The following is a 19,355-nucleotide window of genomic DNA, read 5'->3' as shown; positions in this document are numbered from 1 at the left end:
GTGGAAATTATAATAATTTATTATTTATTATGACATCTGTCATCTCAGTTGATCCGAAAACCAACCTGTGAAGTTGGCATGGCAATGCCTCTCATATAGCAGTTGCTCAGGGAATGCCAGGCCCGGGTGATGTCTGAAACCAGGCTGTGAGCTTTAGGGGAAGAGCAGGAGACCACGACCCAGGGGTCAGGGCTTCTCACAGGGGGTCGCCATCCAGCAGCACAGCGGTGGACAGATGGACCAGAGCTGTGAGATGGACAGAGGCTCTTGAAGCGCCCACCAGTGAGCGAAGGCCAAGCCTCTCCTCTCAGATGACATGCCAACCTTTGCTTTTATGCTTTGCCCACCTGGTGGGTCAGATGCGTCCTGCCCTGGAAGGTCATGATGCCTGCGTCTTACATTCGCCCAGCACTTCCCAGTTTGCCAAGTGGCTTTTACTCCATTTTATTGTTTTCACAACCGTGGGAAAGCAGGCCCTGCGGGTGGTCTTGTCTCCCGGGTAATATTTGTGAAGCAGCTGAGGCTCAGGAAGGGGAGGAGCCGGTCCCAGAGGTGGTCCCAGAGGCGAGCTGGAATTTGAACTCGGGTCTGCAGACCCCCTGCTTTGCTTCATTTCCTCCACACATCCGCTGTACCCCACGGCTCTCTCCCCGCTGGCACCCCTCGTCTGGGGAGCCGTGATCTGAGGGTTGGCCTGAAAACCGCAGGGCACAAGGCCCGGCCCCTGCCCCGTCATCTGGGACAGAACAGGGCCGCTCTGGCAGAGCTAGTGGGTTGTAGAGGCAGCTCCTGCCTGGGGTCATGTCTTCCCCTCACCCACAAGGTCAGGGTCAGGTAGACTGGCTGTGCCTCGTCCATGTCAAGGTGCCATTGGAGACGTTCCCGCCTTGGGGTGGGCCATCTTGGCAGCCTCCCTGCCGCTGGTGCCCATGCTGTGGCTTGGCCGGGAGCTGGGGCTGGCATCCGCTCGGACCTGTCAGGGCTCAGAACAGAAGCTTTTGGGCAGGCACGGTGCCACTTGGAGCTGGCACAGGGTCCTCCCCTTCTGTCACCCTATAGAATCCGAGGGAACGGACCCATCTCTTGACCTGCTCATGGAAGGAGGCAGTGCTGTGTAGCTGGAAGACAGGAGACCAGCTTGTCAATCCCGCCATGACTCCCGCATGTCCCCACTCCCTCCCGCATGTCCCCTCTCCCAACTGCACCTGTCTCCGCTTCCGCCCTGGGGCGGCCCTCCAGGGATGACCTGGCAGTGCTCCTTCAGCCCTCTGGCCTGTGGTCTGTGCTGCTCCCCGAAGGAGCTGCGCCCCTCCACCAGCAGTGGCCCTGTAATTACCGTCATTTGCTTAATATGACCACGGAGGCCGGTGTAATTAATCTCTGGGCTCCTGGCTCGGGAGTCTCGCTCAGGCGGTCCCGGGAGGCGCCCCTGCCCTCCCTGGTGACAGTGGCGGTCCCAGCAGCAGACTGTCAGAGCCCGGTGCCTCTTGCAGCCTCCCATTTTCTCAGCTCTTTCCTGGTCCCTCCCCCACCGTGAATTGCCTCCTTCCTGCCCTTTGCTGGCTTCCCTGTCTCCCCGACCAGGCCACTCTTCCTCCGCCGCTCTTCGTTATTAACTCTTTGCCTCCAGGACTTCCTGCCCTTGATTTGTGTGGGGGAGGGGGCGGGGAGGGGGGGGTGCAGGGGAAGGTGTCTTCCCTTCCTCCTTCACTTCTCCATCACCAGCAAGACCCTGTTTGCTTCCAGCCTTTGTCCCACACCCCAGAACTTTCTACCCCAGCGTAGCTCTCCTCCTCACCCCCACACCCCGCCAGACAAGGTGATCTTTTCTGCAGTCATTCCCTCCGGGCCTTGGAAGCCCCCCCCCCCCGCCCCCGCTTTGCTCAGGAGCGCGTCTCTGGGGCGTCCCTTCCCATCTGCGCTCCTCTCCGGGGTTTGGGGTTTCATATTTTTGCCATTAAGTTGCCCGCCCGCTGTTTCCTCAGTAAGTGGATTTAAGCGTGAGCATTACAGGTTGGAATCCGTGCAGGGGAAGCTGGGCTCTGTCAAAGCAGGAATAATGTGTCCCATTAATGCGCGATCAATTCCTAGTAGTAAATTCCCGGTGACGTCGGGTGTAGGCACTCTGCAGGGCGCTTCCTCCCCGCCCCGGGCACCGGGGGCTGTGTGCTCACCGGGGGCTGTGTGCTCGGCTGGCTCGTGCTGGTTCCAGGCGATTCTGCTCCTGCCCCGGAGCACGTGTGAGCCTTGGAGGACCTCACAGCCTCCCTCACACCTGCCCCTTCCTCCTATGGCCCCAAGGGGCCACTGTCCTCTGCTGGTCACATAGGACAGAGAGTTGTACCCAAGTTATCTCTAATCTGTTTCGAGTAAGAGACCCTAAAAATGACGTTTGGCTGCAGCTTTTTTCTAAAACAATAACAGACCTTTTCTGCATCGCTGCCGCCTCGAAGGGGCGCCTCTGTGTTGGCAGAGGAGCAGGGTGTCGGAAGCGAGATTTTCTGGTGGAAAAGTGTTCGCGGCTCTGGGTCTGCGCGAGGCATCAGGAACTCGAGGCCCTTCCTGGGCGCCACAGGCCATGGAGCCCCAGAACTTTGTTCTTGGTGCGTTTTAACATAATAGCAGTAAATTGCAGGGTGTGGTGCTCAGGTCATGTTAGCATAGAAGCTGTGACATGTGACGAGGCCGCAGAGAGTGTCCCCCCCCATCCCACAGGGAGCCACGTCGGGGCTGCCGCACTGCACCCTTGGGAGCCTGGGTGGCTTTGGGCGTTTGGGGGGGGGAGGGCTGTGTGTGTGCACCTGGTGTGCGTCTTTCTCTTCCCCTGCTTGGCCTTTCTGGGCGGCCGTCAGGGTCCGTCTTTCCCATTTGGTGTGTGCCCTGTTCTGGAGCCCTGGGGACATTGGGGACCCCAGGGAGAGTCATTGAGAAATATCAATAAGAAGCCCCAGGGGACTTCCTCCTCCCGCTGCCACCTCAGTGCCAGGTTTCCTGGAAATGCCACAGCGGAGCCGCTGCTGCAGCCACAGCCTCCACTCCACCGGCTTGTTCAGTGTCCTCTCCCAGAGCGTGGCCAGGCCCACGCCAGACCCGCCAGGCCTGCAGCCCCCGGGCCATCCGGCACCGTCCTGGGCTTTCATGACCCTGGCCTCCCGGTGACACCCCTGCCTGCCAGGTGCCAGATGGGGCTCCCAGGAGAGGTGCCACCTGCTCCCAGCAGATTGAGGGAGAGGCAGCATGGGTGCGAGGCCGGGGCCCTCTGCAGAGGCTGGGGCGGGGGGGGGGGGGGAAGGCCCCAGCCTGGAGGGTCACCTTTTCTCGGGAAAAGTTGGACATTTTCTGGCTCTAACTCTGTGTGGGGCGCCGGCAGGCTGCTCACCTGCTTTTAGCTTGGATTTCCTCGCCATCCAAACAGCAAGCGTGTTTGCCTCTAGCCCTTGCTGTCCCTCCTCGACCCCACACAAGCTGCCACCCGTGACCCTGTGCGGGAGTCCTCCACGAGGGCCCAGATCAGCCTCGGGGCCACAGAGCAAGGGACCTTGCCTTTCTTCTGAACCATGTGGTTCCAGAAGGTACCGGAAGTTCTTACCCCACAGGCCTCACCCCCTTCCTGCCTGCCTAATGTCCTGTCACCCCTACCCACTCTCCGGGCCGCTGGGGAGGATGCGCACTCTCTTTCGGTGTCAGGCTTGGCTTGCTCCTCAGGGCACCTGGGGCCGGTGACCGGTCCTGGCCATAGGCAGCAGGGTCCAGTGGCTCCTACTGCTTTGTCAGCTTCCGCACCCCTCCCCCCGCCTCCCCACCCCTGCCTGGGGTCTCCAGGCCATTCGGCATGAGTATATGAGGCTGGTCTGGGAGCCACTCACCTGGCCCTGGCGCTGGTCAGAGCTCGCCAGTCAGGAGGCCTGGCCGCAGGCGGCACCCTCGAAGGATGTGGGAGCGCGTGGGGCAGAGACCCCAGCAGGACCAAATAGCTCACGATCAGTTCTAGAAGAGGTGCGGCGGTAGGACCCCAGCCAGAGAGGACATGAGCTGACAGCTCTCACAGCGAGGCTGGCGTCCCGCTGTGTCCTCTCAGGCTCTCTGACTTTTTATTTTATTTATTTTTTGAGAAATTTTCAAGTTAAAATTTATTTTGAGAGAGAGAGAGCACCAGTGTGCAGGGGCACGCACACACACACACACGCACATGCGTGAGCGGGGGAGGGGCAGAAAGGGAGAGAACAGTGCAGAGCTGGACCCGGGGCTGGAGCTCACAAACCGGGAGATCCTGACTTGAGACCACGCCCAGAGTCGGATGCTTCAGCGACCGAGCCACCCAGCGGCCCTCTCTTAGGCTTTTCAGCTGGCCCTCGCCGTGGTGACAGTTCAGCATGTTGTTGACATCCTCATTTCACAAGTGGGGCAACTGGACAGTTCAAGTTTGTGACTCGGCTCAGCCTCCAGGGAGGGAAGTTGGGGAGAGCCGGTTGGAACTCAGGCCTGGGTGTCCCTCCGATGGCAAGAGCGAAGGCAGCCAGGGGCCCTTCCCGCCGAGAGGCTGGGCGCCTGAGGGTCCACCTGGCAGGGCAGAGGCAGGTGCCTGGCTCTCCTGACAACCCGGGGTCGGTCTGGGAGCCACGTGCTCCCGGATATCGGGGGTGTGGGCCGGGGCAGGGGCGGGGACGCGCTGCTCTGGGCTTGTTACCGCCCTAGACCCTGCCAGTATCAGGGAACCAGTGTTGGAGACGAAGGTGACCCAGCCCAGGAGGCCGCCGCCGCCCCCGCCCGTGCCAGCCTGCACTTGCCACCCTGGCAGGAGCGTGCCCCGTGACACGTTTTTCTAAAGTGCCAGCTCCCTCGGCCACCAGTCCCGTGAGATCGGACAGGAAACCCTAACGCTGTCACTTTGGGGCCTTCCGATCAGGGCTCTGCTCAGTCCAATCTCGTGTTTGGGTGTGCGTGGGGGGGGGTTGTTTATTTTATTTAGAAAACATTTTTTCCCTGTTTAAGGAAGAAAGTGAAGTGCTGTGGGCTGGGAAGAGAGGCGTCCTGGGCAGCTCCAGAGGGGAGGCGGGGTCTGGCCATGGGTGCCCCACTTTCTGCGCTGGCCTGGGCTGAGCCCACAGCGGAGCCGCCGCTGGGGCGGGAGAAGGCCGGGCCGCAGGCTGGCTCCCTCGGGGGCAGTGCATTTCCCTGGAGGGTCCGGTTCCCAGCTGCTCTGGGGGCCACCGAGTTCTGTGGCAGGAAGGGGGGGCGTTGCCATTGCTCTGCCTTCGCTAAGTTGGTGCCAGTCTCACCGGCCCCCCGGAAGCCAGGGTGGGGGCTCAGGAGGGCTTCCCATCTGGGTCCACCTGTCTGGACAGCGTCCCGCCTGACTGCACCTGACCTCCATCTGACCACTCACCTCCATGGAGGATTGATTGACCTTTTGTGATTCCCCCACCCCCTACTTTATTACTTTGCCCAGCACCTTACATTGACCAACTTTATTACTTTGTCCAACACCTTACGTCAACCAAAATGTCTGGAAACATAGAAACTGGGTGCAGATGTGGAGTGCCAAGAACTGAGCCAGCCTTCCGGGTCCACCTTACAGGTAGAGTCCAGGCGCTTGACCCTCACGGGGCTCCCCAGGCTCCGAGCCCCTAAGTCCTGGCTGCCTGGTCTCGAGACCCTGCCGGCCCTTTGCTGCCTCGCGCTGGGCTCTGACTGTCGCACCCCAGCACGCCCCTGGCCAGCCCCACTATCCGCCAAACAGGAGATGCTGAGCTCAGGGTTGTGGGGTTCCGATCTCTGGGCTGCAGGCCCCAGGGCAGGCTGCTCAGGTGTTTGCACAGAGCGGGCCTTGGAATCGAGCCTCGCCTCCCGAGTGCCAGTGAGGCTCTCTTGGGCCCATGGGGCTGGGGAGACGTGTCCCCAAGGCAGCCGGTGGAAGTGCGCTGGCGCGTGGCAGTCTGGGGAAGGATGTGCCGCCTCAGAGCCCCTGCCCGCTGCGGAGGGCAGCTTTGCTCCCAAGTGGCCACCACTTCAGTGTGGGGCCACTGAGCCGCTGGCCGTCAGCTGGGGGCCTTGCTCTTGTTGGTTGGAGTCACAGGATGGGGACACGGGAGGGCTGGCCCGGTCATCGGCACCCTTCTTCCTGTCGGAGACTGCTTTTGGAGCAGGTCACGGCTTCGTGCAGCCTCCTGGGGCAGGGGAGCCGGAGAACGAGTCCGTGCGTAAGCTGTGCTTACGATAGCTCTCCGTGCTCCGGTGTTATCTTGTGTGGCCTTTCCTCATGTGGCTCGACCTCGAGCGGAAGCCTGGGAGGACTGGAGCCCAGGCTTCCGCTCAGGCGGCCTCACAAGGAGAGTGCTGGGCAGCAAAGGGCAGGCGTCCCCCGCCTCCGAGCACAGGCCCAGCGGCCGGGCGGCGTCCACGGGCACACTGGCCCTGCCTGGAGCGTTCGCACCTCAGACACCTCTCTCTGGGCCAAACCGTTGGCCTGGCCTGCCGTCTCACTGGCCTGGTCAGCTTCTCTGCCCGCCCGATGGCCCGAGCCTGCTCCCACCGGACCCTGTCCTTCCCCCTCCTTACTGGCCGTGCCTCCTCCCGTGGGGCCAGCAGACTGTCTGCCCCGGCCTGAGCCTCCCCAGCGGCCCCTGCCGAGCCCCGTCCTGCCTGAGTCTGGGTCTCGGCGGGCCTCGGCTGGGTCTTCCCCTGCTTGTTCCACATCTACCCACCTGCCCTGGGCTTTGCCACCTGTTGACATCCTGTTTGCTCTGAGGAACCCAGTGACGTTCCTCCTCCACCCAGCCTCTCGTGGCGGCCCAGGACACTCTTCCCTTCCTGAGCGGGTCCTGTCGGGCTTTGTCACACACCGCGTAATGGCTTAGAGCCGTGCATGCAGAGCTTGTGCCCTGGGAGCACCTGCCCGGAGACCAGGGGTGCATGGCATCCTGGTCCTCCTCAGCGGCCTGCCTGTGGCCGCACACATCCCAGGGCCGTATGAGCCTTGCCTGGGCTCAGGGGGGTGACAGCACCGCGTGGCCCCGGCACAGGCAGCCAGGAGGGTTCCTCAGGAGCCGGGGCGAGTGAGGGCCAGAGTGATGCCAGCGGGCCGGTCTACGGGCGGCCGAGGAGAGGAGAGGCGCGGAGAGTACACAAGGTATGCGTGAGGCAGGAGGGAAAGCCCCGGGTCGCTTGCCCAGACACTCTCAGCGTTGAGGGTGAGCTTTCCAGGTGGGGGCGGGGTTACATTTTTAAGTCAGATGTTCGGGACACAAGAACCGAGGCTTGACTTTGTGTCGTCTTGTTTTTACTGTGTAAACAACTTGAGATAGGATTCGAGTAACAATCAGATTCATCATTTCCAAGAGTGCGGCCCCGTGGGCTCTGGTGCAGCCCCCACGCCACCTCATTGTGCACCTCTCGCTCTACCTCTCGTTTCCATCACCCCAAGAAGAAACCCCTGGTGGTCACTCCCCTGCTGTCTCCCAGCCCCAGGGACCCCCTAATCTGCCTTCTGTGTCTGTAGATTTGCCTGTTCTGGACACGTGACGTAAGCGGCATCATAGAGTTGGGGCCTTTTGTGACTCTCTGTTTTCACTTAGCAGCGGGCTACGTTTCATCCATGTTGTGGCACCTCTGTATACCAGTGCGTCGTCCCCCTCAGCGTGTTCTGTGATGATAGGCCCCGTTTTAGTTACACATCCTCTGCTGACGGTGGGCCTGGGCTTTTGAGGTTTGGCCAGGTTCCCGAAGCCAGCATGAGGCAGTCCTGGGACCAGACTTCCAAGCAGCCACCTGCTGACCACCCTAGCTTTTGGGGACCGAGCCCTGGTGGGCAGGCCTGGCCTGGTGGTTGCTTTCTTGGAGGGAGTGGTGACATCCTGGATCCCGGGGGCGGAGACGGCGCCAGCAGGCTTGGTGGGAGCCCCGGGGGGCTCCCACTCACCGAGGCCCCCCCACCCCCGTCTTTCAGCATCCGAAGTGTCATGCAGAAGTACCTGGAGGACCGGGGTGAGGTGACCTTTGAGAAGATCTTCTCCCAGAAGCTGGGTGAGTGCAAGGTCTGCCAGCCCCAAGGACTTCCCACCACTGTCCAGCTGCCCAGGCCTGGGGTGTGGGGGCAGGAGGACCCCGAGGCTGCTTTCCCACGCCCACCCCAGCTGGCCAGCCTCTGTTCCCTGGAGGTCTGGCCTCCCATCAGATGGGGCCAGGCGGTGACGAGCACCCCACGTCCCCGGGGTGGCAGCAGGGCTGCTCAGGGCCGTGACCCGCTGTGCCTCCCAGCCCCTGGCGGTTGGCCCTGGGAGCCCCGTGAAGGGGGTGGGGGCCCAGCAGTCTTCCAGGGCTGCCGGGGAAGTTCCTCCTTGGGGTTTTTGTTTTTGAGAGCTGCAGCTTCCCCTTGGCGCAGGCACAGCTGCTCTGGGCCGTTGGTAGAACTGACAGGAAGGGGCGGGGCCCTTCCTGTGGCGCCTGCTAAGCTGTGGTTGCCCGCCCCCGCCCCCATGGGCCCTTTTGAGAGCAACCTGCCTGCTCGGCCCCTCGGATCCTCCTCCTCCAGTGCCCTCGTGTGACGAGTGACGAGTGCCGAGTGCCGCGTGCCGAGTGCCGCGGCTGCAGAACTGGCCCACAAGGCAGGGCTGGTTGGCAGGCTGGTTCCCGGGAAGCAGGCTGCAGGCACACACAGCTCTGGGTCGGCCTTCCCCAGGGGAGAGCAGGATCTCAGCTCTGCAATGGGAGTGGCCCAGCCCGGCCTGGCCCGGCCTGGCAGGATTAGGCGGTGGGAGTCAGCACTGGGGAGTCAGTGCATCGAAAAGCACAGTGTGGGTCGGTTGCCTGCCTGTGCTGTGTGACCTTGGGCACATTGCTCTACCTCTCTGAGCCTGTCAGTGTCCTCACTGGGGAATTCAGAAGCCTTGCTGCCCAGGACTGTTGGAGAGCCAGATGAGTTGGCCTCAGTGAAAGTCCCTTACCCACTGGGAAACCCACATCATGAATTACTCAAAGGCCGGGCCACCTTTACCAGAAGTGATGGCTGTGTGCTCTGCCGGAGGTGCCCGGGCAGCGCCCCCACAGGGGCATGGAAGCTACCCAGCGCGAGCCTGGTCACCCACGTCCGGCTGGAGGGAACGGGGACTGCCCTGACTTCCCCTTTGCCGGGCCTCAGGACCCAATTCCCCAGGAGGGGTGAGGCCTGGGAGCCCTTCCCACAGCTGTCCCGCCTCTCACCTTCCCCAGTGGCCTCGAGGCCCCACCCCCTGGCCTGTCTTTCCCAGCACCTCCCAGCAGGTAGCAGTGCCGGGAATCTTCTACTTGGCCTACCTGACAGGCCTCCCCCCCGCCCCGGTGTGCTTTTGCACTTGTTCCTCAGGGCTGCTGTGAGAATCAGCCAGATGGGGGAGGGGCACGATATGGGGGGGTCCAGGGAAAGGGACATGGGCCCTTTGGGAGGCTGCCCTCCTCCTATGTCTGCTGTGCTGTGGCCTGACCCAGGTCGATCCACACCCACACAGCCTGCCCAGTGGGGGTGTTGTCCTTGATGGTGTGGGCCCTGGACGGCATGGAGAGGGCGGGGAGCCTCCCCAGAGCGTGGGTCATATTCCAGCCGACAATCTGAGGAAGCAGATTCTGGGAGGGGTAGAGAGGCAGGCACCCCTTAACCCAAAACTGAGACTCTTCAGTTGGTGACAGCCTTTGGGGCCGCCCCGTCCAGTCCCCACCTCGGGCAGAGACCCCCTGTGCTGCCTCCTTGGCCAGTGCTGCCCAGCGAGGCCCAAGCCCACGCCGCCCTCCCCGATGGGAAGGCCGCAGAGGGGTGTGGCCCCGTGTGACCCAACACATTTGCTTTCAGGGTACCTGCTCTTCCGAGACTTCTGCCTGAAACACCTAGAGGAGGCCAAGCCGTTGGTGGAGTTTTATGAGGAGGTGAGGCCCCGCCGCCGGCAGACGGGAGGAGGTCGGGCTGCTTTCGTTCAGTCTGCCCCGGCGTCACCCGTGGGGATCTTGTCCCCTAGATCAAGAAATACGAGAAGCTGGAGACGGAGGAGGAGCGCCTGGCCCGCAGCCGCGAGGTCTTCGACACCTACATCATGAAGGAGCTGCTGGCCTGCTCGCACGTGAGTGCCCCGCCGGCCCGGAGCGGCTCGGGGTGCGGGCAAGGGATGCGGGGGCCCTGCGGATGGTTCACAGCCACCTCTGTCCTCCACAGCCCTTCTCGAAAAGTGCCACTGAGCACGTCCAGGGCCACCTGGTGAAGAAGCAGGTTCCTCCGGACCTCTTCCAGGTGCGTGCTGGGCTTATCCCCGCTGCCTCCCTGCCCGGCCAGGGCCACCCTTGGGCCACTGAGGTCACGGAGCCTGGTCAGCTCCCAGGCCGGCTCAGCCACCAACCTCCGGCTTCCTTCCTTAGCCGTACATTGAAGAGATCTGTCAGAACCTCCGAGGGGATGTGTTCCAGAAATTCATCGAGAGGTGAGAGCAGAGCCCGTGCGGGAGGGGCGGGTGACCAGGTGGCTGCCAAGAAAGGGTGTGGATGGTGTGGAGGAGAGAGTCCAGGCAGGGGTGCCATGCAGGGACTCGTGAGAAGTGGGGCAGGCTCCCAGCCACCGCCTCCTCCACACTCCCGCTGCCCTTCTTGGTGCCAGGCGTCTCCCAGCCCGCCCCAGGGCATTCTCCAGGGTGTGAGGGGTCGCCAAAGTTGCATTCCTTCCCAGGGACTGTTCAGCACCTTGCTGGGCCCATCTATGCTGGGAAGCCTCGGGGTGGCACACGCACAAGGACACACTGTCCTCCCCTGTGGCCCTCGCGGCCGGAGCTGGCCTGCTCGGGTGGGAGTTGTAGGCAGATTTCAGCTTAACGTGGTGAGGATCAGCTTGCTTAGGGCCCCAACTGTCGGGCAGTGGAGTGGGAGCTTCCTGGGGGTGAGTACTCCGTCAATGGAGGTGTGCAAGCAGGGGTGAGATGAGTATTGTCAGGGATACAGTGGCAGGAAGTCCGGGTCAGACTGGAGGGCCACTTCGCTTCGCTTATCTGAAACCCACTTGGGCCGGCGCTGTGCCTGGGAGGCCAGGGGAGGACAGCTGAGGCTCGGGACCCCGGACGGTGGCCGAGGTGCGGGGTAGGCTCATGCCGGCGTCCTTTCGCCCGCCTCCTGAAGCTCATCAGGGCCCTGCCTCTTCTCTTACAGCGATAAGTTCACACGGTTTTGCCAGTGGAAGAACGTGGAGCTCAACATCCATGTGAGAGGCCGGGTGGGCGTGGAAGGCTGCTCCCCCACCTCTGCCCCACCCAGGCTGCTGGGCACCGAAGCTCGGTGGGGGCTGGGCGGGTGAGGGGAGCCTGCCCTTCAGCCCCCAGCGGCGGGGGGGGGGGGCTCGAGGGGGGGGTGTGGGATCCCAGCGGGGGGGGGGGGTCGCTCAGGGCAGGTAAGAGCGAGATCCAGGTGGTCCCTGGTGGCCTGGGACTGGCCCCCCGCTGCCCGCTGCTCTGACCCCGCTTGTTGCCGCCCCACAGCTGACCATGAACGACTTCAGCGTGCACCGCATCATCGGGCGAGGGGGCTTCGGCGAGGTCTATGGGTGCCGGAAGGCCGACACGGGCAAGATGTGAGCACCGGGCTCAGCCAGTGTCAAGTGGGATGCCTGAGGGAGGGGAGGGTCCCCCTGGGTGTGTCCATGAAAGAGCTGTGAGGGGGATCGGCGCCCCCCCACCCCGGGTCCTAAATGGGCAGGTCTCTGCAGAGGCTACCGTCTCCTCCCTTCCTGTGTTAGTGCTGCCACCGCCCCCCTCGGGCCCACAGAGGCCCCAGCTCACAGCACTCGCTCCTGCCTTGACTCTGATGTGTCCGTTGTCCGCTGGTCTGTGCCCAGTCCTCATGGCAAGAGCCCTGAGGACATCCCCCCACCCCCCGCACCTCCCCCTGCCCCGCGGATCCCCAGACGCCGCCCCAGGCTCTGCACTGAAGGTGCGTGTGGACTGACTGATCAGCCCCCCCTGCCCACCAGGTACGCCATGAAGTGTCTGGATAAGAAGCGCATCAAGATGAAGCAGGGGGAGACCCTGGCCCTGAACGAGCGCATCATGCTGTCCCTTGTCAGCACTGGGGTGAGCGGGGAGGGCCCGGGCAGGTCACCGCGGCGGCCTTGGGTCCCGGCCCGCGCACTCAGCTGCCCTCCCGTGCCCCCCAGGACTGCCCCTTCATCGTGTGCATGTCGTATGCGTTCCACACGCCGGACAAGCTCAGCTTCATCCTCGATCTCATGAACGGTGAGTGCGCGCCCGGGGCCCCGGTGGACCGCGGGGCGGGGGGCCGCGACGGGGAGCTGAGCGCCACCCCGCGGGGCTGCCTCCCTCAGGCGGGGACCTGCACTACCACCTGTCCCAGCACGGGGTCTTCTCCGAGGCCGACATGCGCTTCTACGCGGCCGAGATCATCCTGGGCCTAGAGCACATGCACAACCGCTTCGTTGTCTATCGGGACCTGAAGGTGAGGCTCCAGCCCCTGGCCCCTCTGCGCCACCGCCCCACCTGGCCCGCAGCAATGGTGTCCTGGGACAGGGCCGCCGGCCATTCCCTTCTTCACCCCCCAGCTGTTTTCGGGATTCCGGTTGTAACTGGGGGGGGGGGGGGGGAGGGGAAGACCCCTCCCCCGGTGGGCTTGTCCCTGTACACCCACAACCCTCCAGGGTGAGGACAGTGACCTAGCTGGCATCTTGCCTGGCCAGGCCCTGTCCTGAGCTGCCCTTGAGGCCGCTCACTGGGCTTCCCCCACAGCCAGCCAACATCCTTCTGGACGAGCACGGTCACGTGCGCATCTCAGACCTCGGCCTGGCCTGCGACTTCTCCAAGAAGAAGCCCCACGCCAGCGTGTGAGTGCCCAGCCCCCCACTCTCCCTTCCTGCACCCTCCGCCAGACCTGCTCATGGCCTCCTTGCTCCCGCAGGGGCACCCACGGGTACATGGCCCCCGAGGTCCTGCAGAAGGGCGTGGCCTACGATAGCAGCGCTGACTGGTTCTCCCTGGGCTGCATGCTTTTCAAGTTGCTGCGGGGGTGAGTGGGCCTTCCCCCACCGGCAGATGGGAGGGGTGGGTAGGGGTCTAGGGGAGGGGAGCCTACAGCTGCCTGGGTGTTAGGGTGGCACCATCCTTGGCTTTGGATGAGGATCGTTGCTGCTCTGTGCCTCAGTTTCCCCATCCCTGTCCTCTGACCTTGTACCTCTTCCCAGGCACAGCCCCTTTCGGCAGCACAAGACCAAAGATAAGCACGAGATTGACCGCATGACATTGACAATGGTGAGTATAAGGAGGCTCGGTGGAGTCCATGGCCAGGGCGGTGGGGGGTGGGGGGACTCACCGTGGGGCTGGGGTCTCCTGTGCATGTCAGGGTCACGGATTCTTGGTTCTTCCCAAATAACAACAAACTTGGGCCTCTCATCCTTACTCTGGCCTCCTGCCCCAGAGGCTCCCCATCCCAGTGTTTTCAGAACAAACCTGCCCACTGGGGGCCACTGAGGAAGCCGGGCCCTGTCTCTCCCTGTGCGGGGGGCCAGGTCCCTTCCTTGGCCCCTGCCGACGTCCACTCCTCCCGCAGGCTGTAGAGCTGCCCGACTCCTTCTCCCCCGAGCTTCGTTCCTTGCTGGAGGGGCTGCTGCAGAGGGATGTCAACCGGAGACTGGGCTGCCTGGGTCGAGGGTGAGTGCCCGGGACCAGGGCCACTGTCCCAGGCCTTCCCTGCCTGCCAGGCCCTGGGCATTTGGGCATGCCGCTAGACTAGCCTGAGAATGAGGGCTGTGTCCTGTCTCTGGACTCCACTCCTGGTGCCAGCCCCCTTGGAGGGGTTCACAGGTTGGGGCGTGACAGCCCCGTCCAGTGTTCTCGGGGGACAGGGCTGCCTGGGGCACAGCTGCCAGAGCTGCCTGGGGACCGGCTTCCAGAAGGGCCCTTCAACAAACATGAGGATAATGATGATGATGGTAGCAGCTTTCTGGGTTTATTAAACATTCACTAAGTTGTTGGGCATGATGTTGCAAGATTTACAAATGTGAAAGCTCCCAACAGCCCTAGGATGTGGGAACTGTTCTCCCCATTTTAGAGATGAGGAAACCGGCTGAGGTTTAAGCAACCTGCCCTGCTCTGGCAGAGGCAGAGAACAGCTGCACCAGGAGGGGGGCCTGGGCCCCCTGCTCCGGCGCCCTCACTGAGCCCCAGCCCGATGGCCTGCTTCTCTCCACAGGGCCCAGGAGGTAAAGGAGAACCCCTTCTTCCGCTCCTTGGACTGGCAGATGGTCTTCTTGCAGAAGGTACCAGCCCGGGGAGGGGCCAGGCGGGCGCCCCGTGGCCCCTGCCTGGTGCTGATGCCCAGCCTGTGCTCTGCCACAGTACCCGCCGCCGCTGATCCCCCCTCGAGGGGAGGTGAACGCTGCTGACGCCTTCGACATCGGCTCCTTCGATGAGGAGGACACGAAAGGAATCAAGGTACCGGGCCTGCCCCGGCCTCCCGCGCGAGCCCGGGCCTGGCCTGCGGGGCTCTGTCGGCTGCCGGGCCTCAGGCTCCTGCCCAGACATGCCCGGGCGGCTGGGGGGCCGTCAGCCTGGGCGCCCTGGGGCTGAGCGGGCCTGTGGCTGATGGTGACCCTGGCCTGTCTACCCGCTGAAGTTGCTGGACAGTGACCAGGAACTCTACCGCAACTTCCCGCTCACCATCTCGGAGCGGTGGCAGCAGGAGGTGGCAGAGACCGTCTTCGACACCATCAACGCCGAGACCGACCGGCTGGAGGCCCGCAGGAAAACCAAAAACAAGCAGCTGGGCCACGAGGAAGGTGAGGGGTCGCGGCTGCCACGGGCATCCACTGGGCACTTTGGAGATGAGGAATCAGCTCGGGCTTCGGGAAGCCCCGCTGAAGTGACTGCACCAGGATCCAGCCCCAGGGGTGGGGGTGGGGGGCCCTGGGGGGGGGGCCTGGCTGAGCGCGCCTCTCGCTCTCTCGCGCAGACTACGCCCTGGGCAAGGACTGTATCATGCACGGCTACATGTCCAAGATGGGCAACCCCTTCCTGACGCAGTGGCAGCGGCGGTACTTCTACCTGTTTCCCAACCGGCTGGAGTGGCGGGGCGAGGGCGAGGCCCCGGTAAGCCGCGGGCTGGTGCCCGGGGTGGGGAGGCAAGGGCAGTGCTGCGGCCCGGCCCGTGCCATCCTCACCAGCCCTCCCTGCGCCTCCCGCCCGCCCCGCAGCAGAGCCTGCTGACCATGGAGGAGATCCAGTCCGTGGAGGAGACGCAGATCAAGGAGCGCAAGTGCCTCCTTCTCAAGATCCGCGGCGGCAAACAGTTTGTGCTGCAGTGCGACGTGAGTGGGGCCGGCGGTGGGCTGCGGGAGGGCTGCGGGGGGAGCCTCAGGCCCCCCGGCCCCCCCCCCCCCCGGCTGACGGCCCCCCTGGGCGCCCACAGAGTGACCCGGAGCTGGTGCAGTGGAAGAAGGAGCTTCGCGACGCGTACCGTGAGGCCCAGCAGCTGGTGCAGCGCGTGCCCAAGATGAAGAACAAGCCGCGCTCGCCGGTGGTGGAGCTGAGCAAGGTGCCGCTGGTCCAGCGCGGCAGCGCCAACGGCCTCTGAGCCGCCCGCCTTTTATAAACCTCTAATTTATTTTGTCGGATTTTTATTATTTGTTTTCCCGCAAAGCGGAAAAGGTTTTATTTTGTAATTATTGTGATTTCCTGTGGCCCCGGCCTGGCCCAGCCCCCAGGGGGGGCCCCTGCTTGCCTTGGCTCCTGCTGCCACCAACCCAGCCACCGTCCAGCCACCCTCAGCCCCAACCCTCCAGGGGCCTCCCCTCCCGGTGTCTTCCTGTGGCGGGGGGGGGGGGGGGGAGCAGCAGCCCCGGCAGACCGCCTGGCCCTTCCCCAGGGACACCGCTGCGCCGTGCGCGCAGCGCCCAGCGTCCCCCAGCCCAGGGGAGGCCGCGGCACAGGGCTACTACTTGAATCTTCCCGCGGAAGCCCCTCCTGTGATGGGGGCGCAGTCCTGCACTGTCCTGTCCTCCAGCCGGCTGGTGGAGGAGGGGCCCATGATCTCCCTGACCCCAGGGCCCGGCCGCAGTGACTCGGGCTCTTGTGCCCTCACCCGGGAAGAGCCCCTGTGTCACTGGCCGCCTCCGTTCCCACATCCCTGGCCACTGAGGGGCTGTGGCATGGGCAGCAGGTTCTGCTGCTGCCATTCCCGCAGCCCCCTCTCCCCCCCAGCCAAGCCCCCGGGCTCAGGGACCACAGAAAGGCAGCTGTGGGCTGTGTCACACTGGCCTGGCCTGGCCCTGAGGTCCCCCGCCCTTCCTCCCCTGGGCTGGGCGAGGCCTCGTCTGCCCAGGACATAGGTGACCGGCCTTGATGGGCCAGGCAGCACAGTGAGAGGGGCCAGGCAGGGCCAGCCCTCACCCCCTGCCCCTGGCTGGTCAGTGTACCGTGTACACCCCCCCCAGGCTGTCCAGCCCCATAGCCCCATGTCCCGTCAGTGCCACTGCCCACAGGGCGCCACCCCGCCCGCCGCATGCCCCCTTGTGCCAGTCGCGCTGCCGTGTGTGGTGTCGCACCCCCCCCCCCCGGGGCTGGGTTGGCGCACCCTCCCTCCCCATCTACTCACTCCCGGGGGCGCTCCTTTGCCGATTTTTGAATGTGATTTTAAAGAGTGGAAAATGAGACTATGCGTTTTTATAAAAAATGGTGCCTGACTTGGCTGTGTCCGATTCTTTTGTGCCCCATGACCATTTTCAGCCCCCACTGGGCTGGGGCCTAAGGAAAGAGGGTATTGGTGGTGCCAGGTTCCCCCCCCCTCTGCTGACACTGGCATCCAGGGCCAGCCTGCCTCAGCCCAGTCCCTCCTTGGGGTGCAGCAGGGGGTTCCACGCCGCCTCTCCCACTCCACAAGCTCACCCCCCCCCCAGCCAAGGGGAATAGAAGGAGAAGCAGGAAGAGGGGCTAGGCATCACGTTTGGACTGACCGACTGAGCACCTTAGCTCCCAGGCCTTGTGCTGAGGACACCCGTCAGGCAGTCAGCACCTCTGCCCTTGGGGTCACGCAGCAGACCCTGGGCCCTTGGACTGCTCTGCCTTTGGCCTCCTCTCTTGCCTTGCTGTGCAGACCCCCAGTAGGGCTTCCTGAGGCCCGAGGGATCCCCCAGCCTTTGGCCTCTACCTGGAGGCTCTGCTCAACTTTGTTTTCCCCATATACTTGCCCTCCAGGCCCCTCCGCAGTGATGCCGGTTGCTGCCCCCGCCGTGCTGGACTCTGCTGGGCAGGGCTGAGGCGCCCGCATCCAGAGCACAGTGCGGCAGGTGGAGAAGGGAGGCTGCTGGGGGGAGAGGCTGAGTCTTGGGAGGGACAGGCCTTGGAGCTGGGCCTGCAGCGTTGGGACAGGACGCTGGGGAGGATGTGAGTGACGCAGGGACGACCAGGCAGGCAGGAGTGGCTCAGGTTGGTAGGAGCACTGTGGGAAGGAGCCAGCCCGGGAGGCCCTGAACACTAGGCTAATCCTGGCCCAGAGCCCAGCGAGCATTTCATGACGAAGATGGAACTGGATGTGGGGTCTGAACTCGGCTAGGCTCTGGGAAGTCCCTGAAGGCGCTGGACGGGCTGCGTGGTGAGGGCCAGCTTAGAAGGAGTCTCCGATGTCCTCGCATGCGATGCATGGAGTGCGGCAAAGGCTAGGAAGCAGGGAGGCCATATGGGAAGAACACTGCCCACTAGGAATGGGCCAACTTGGGGCAAGAGAGACGGAGGCGTCTGCGAGGGCTCACAGGGAGGTCTGTGCCTGCTCAGTATCACAGCCAGCCACTGCAGCCTGGGGAAAGAGGGTGAATGTGCCCAGAGGTGGTTTCAGTAATGCAAATGGGATGGCACGGGACAGCAGGCATAGAGATGTCCCAGAGGGAGCTGAAATGCAGTCCTGGGGGTGGCATCAGGCAGGGAGAAAGAAGTCTGACTTGGGGGTTGGAGAGGGAGAAGGGGTCCTGGAAAAGGATTGAGAAGACCATGGAATTAGGATTCACAGGCTGGTGGGGAGTTGTGTTCAAGACTGCAGAACTCAGGAGAGGCCGGGCCTGAGAAGTGCTGTTAGATTTGCATTGAAGAGGCTGGGAGAGGGAGGAGCCCCTTTCAAGAAAGGTGGAGGCCAGAGAGGGCTGCAGCCCGGTGGCCAGCAGGGCCCAATGGAGAGTTCTGGACGTTCAGAGGCCTTTGAGCTGCTGGGGAACCAAGAACATCACAGTGACCCGACGACACCACAGGGTAGGGTGGCAAAGTGATCCCAGATAGCACAGGAGCAACCTGGCCACAATGAGAGGGCAGGGAAGGCAACCTGGCCCTCCCAGCCCAGAGAGTCAGCTCAAACTTCTAGACTAAAATATGTAGTTAGTCATTTACAAATAGGGAGGCTGAGACCAGAGGATCAGCCTTGGCCAACCCTGGCGACTGCCTCCTCATTCACCAACAGCAGACCCCAGGCTGAGGCTAGGGTAACAGAGCCAGAGTTCAGGCAGCTAGCTGAGGCCTGCACCCTAGTTCCGGTGTGGGTGGAGGGGCCGGTCTTGATTTCGAAACTCCTTCCTTTCCTGACACTGGCAGCAAAACGCAGCCTCTGCAAAAGGGATCTGTGCGGTGGGTGAGGGCAGCCATTTACAGTGTACAGTCCACTAGGAGAGGTCTGCCTCCAGCCAGGCCCACTGCCCCCACCTCCCGGAACTCCCATCCCTGCCAGCGGTGTCCCCGCGGTGCGTCTCCCCACATGGCTGGGCCCAGCCCATGGTGGTGTGGAGACCACAAAACACTGGCCTAGGTCCTTGGGAAAGGTGCTCTACGCTAAGCGGGGCAGCAGTTAGGGACATCTCGGAGGTAGATGGTAAAGGGAGCCGGGGTCTCCCAGCTCACCCGCCCTTACAAGGCATAGTCGGTAAGCGGCGGGTAGGAAGACCCGAGCTTAGGTGAATGGCAGCGGCAGAAACGCGGATAACCCAAGGACAGCAAGACCACGACCCGCTGATTATGCGCTCGAGCGCGCGCACATCTAGGGGCCCAAGCTCCGCCCCTGGCCTACTGCCCCGCCCCCGGACTCCCTCCTTCCTTTTCCGGACCCGCAACTCGGGTCTGTCCTGGGCCTGGGGCGCCCCCTGCAGGCTGAGAGCGGAGCCGTAGCCAGGCCCAGCCTGCCAGACCGCCCCGCGCAGACCCAGACCCAGCTGAGGCCAGGGTCCTGCAGACGCGGGCTCCGGCTCCTCCCTGGGACGCACGGTTGCCAAGGCGACTGGGCAGCGCCCCCAGCCAGCCCCCGGCGCGCGCGGCCCGGTTGCGGTTGCCATGGCTGAGGGAGGCGAGGGGGCGCGCGGCCCGACGCCCCGCCCCGCC

The 19,355-nt window shown here is 63.7% G+C and overlaps 1 protein-coding gene across 2 annotated transcripts; it reads left to right on the top strand.

Annotated features, from left to right (window-relative positions):
* The first annotated feature begins 6,415 nt into the window (after positions 1-6,415).
* GRK2 (G protein-coupled receptor kinase 2) lies at positions 6,416-16,687 on the top strand. 2 transcript variants are annotated; one of them, XM_029956461.1, is made up of 21 exons: positions 6,416-7,129; positions 7,946-8,022; positions 9,821-9,894; positions 9,984-10,085; positions 10,178-10,252; positions 10,378-10,439; positions 11,155-11,206; positions 11,481-11,572; positions 11,972-12,071; positions 12,155-12,233; positions 12,323-12,453; positions 12,741-12,835; positions 12,910-13,017; positions 13,193-13,259; positions 13,558-13,658; positions 14,200-14,266; positions 14,346-14,441; positions 14,623-14,785; positions 14,959-15,095; positions 15,200-15,313; positions 15,415-16,687. In XM_029956461.1, exons 1-21 carry the CDS (start codon positions 7,071-7,073, stop codon positions 15,577-15,579), a joined length of 2,016 nt encoding a protein of 671 aa, XP_029812321.1. In that variant the 5' UTR covers positions 6,416-7,070; the 3' UTR covers positions 15,580-16,687. The 2 variants fall into 2 exon arrangements, with proteins under 2 accessions (XP_029812321.1, XP_029812322.1); XM_029956462.1 differs by having other exon boundaries at positions 6,977-7,129; positions 15,203-15,313.
* The last annotated feature ends 2,668 nt before the right edge of the window (positions 16,688-19,355 follow it).

This window comes from Suricata suricatta, chromosome 11 (genome assembly GCF_006229205.1).
Source record: "Suricata suricatta isolate VVHF042 chromosome 11, meerkat_22Aug2017_6uvM2_HiC, whole genome shotgun sequence".
Classification (NCBI taxonomy): Eukaryota; Metazoa; Chordata; class Mammalia; order Carnivora; family Herpestidae; genus Suricata; species Suricata suricatta.
Note: the sequence above shows the minus strand (reverse complement) of the source record. Positions and strands in the feature narration are given on the sequence as shown.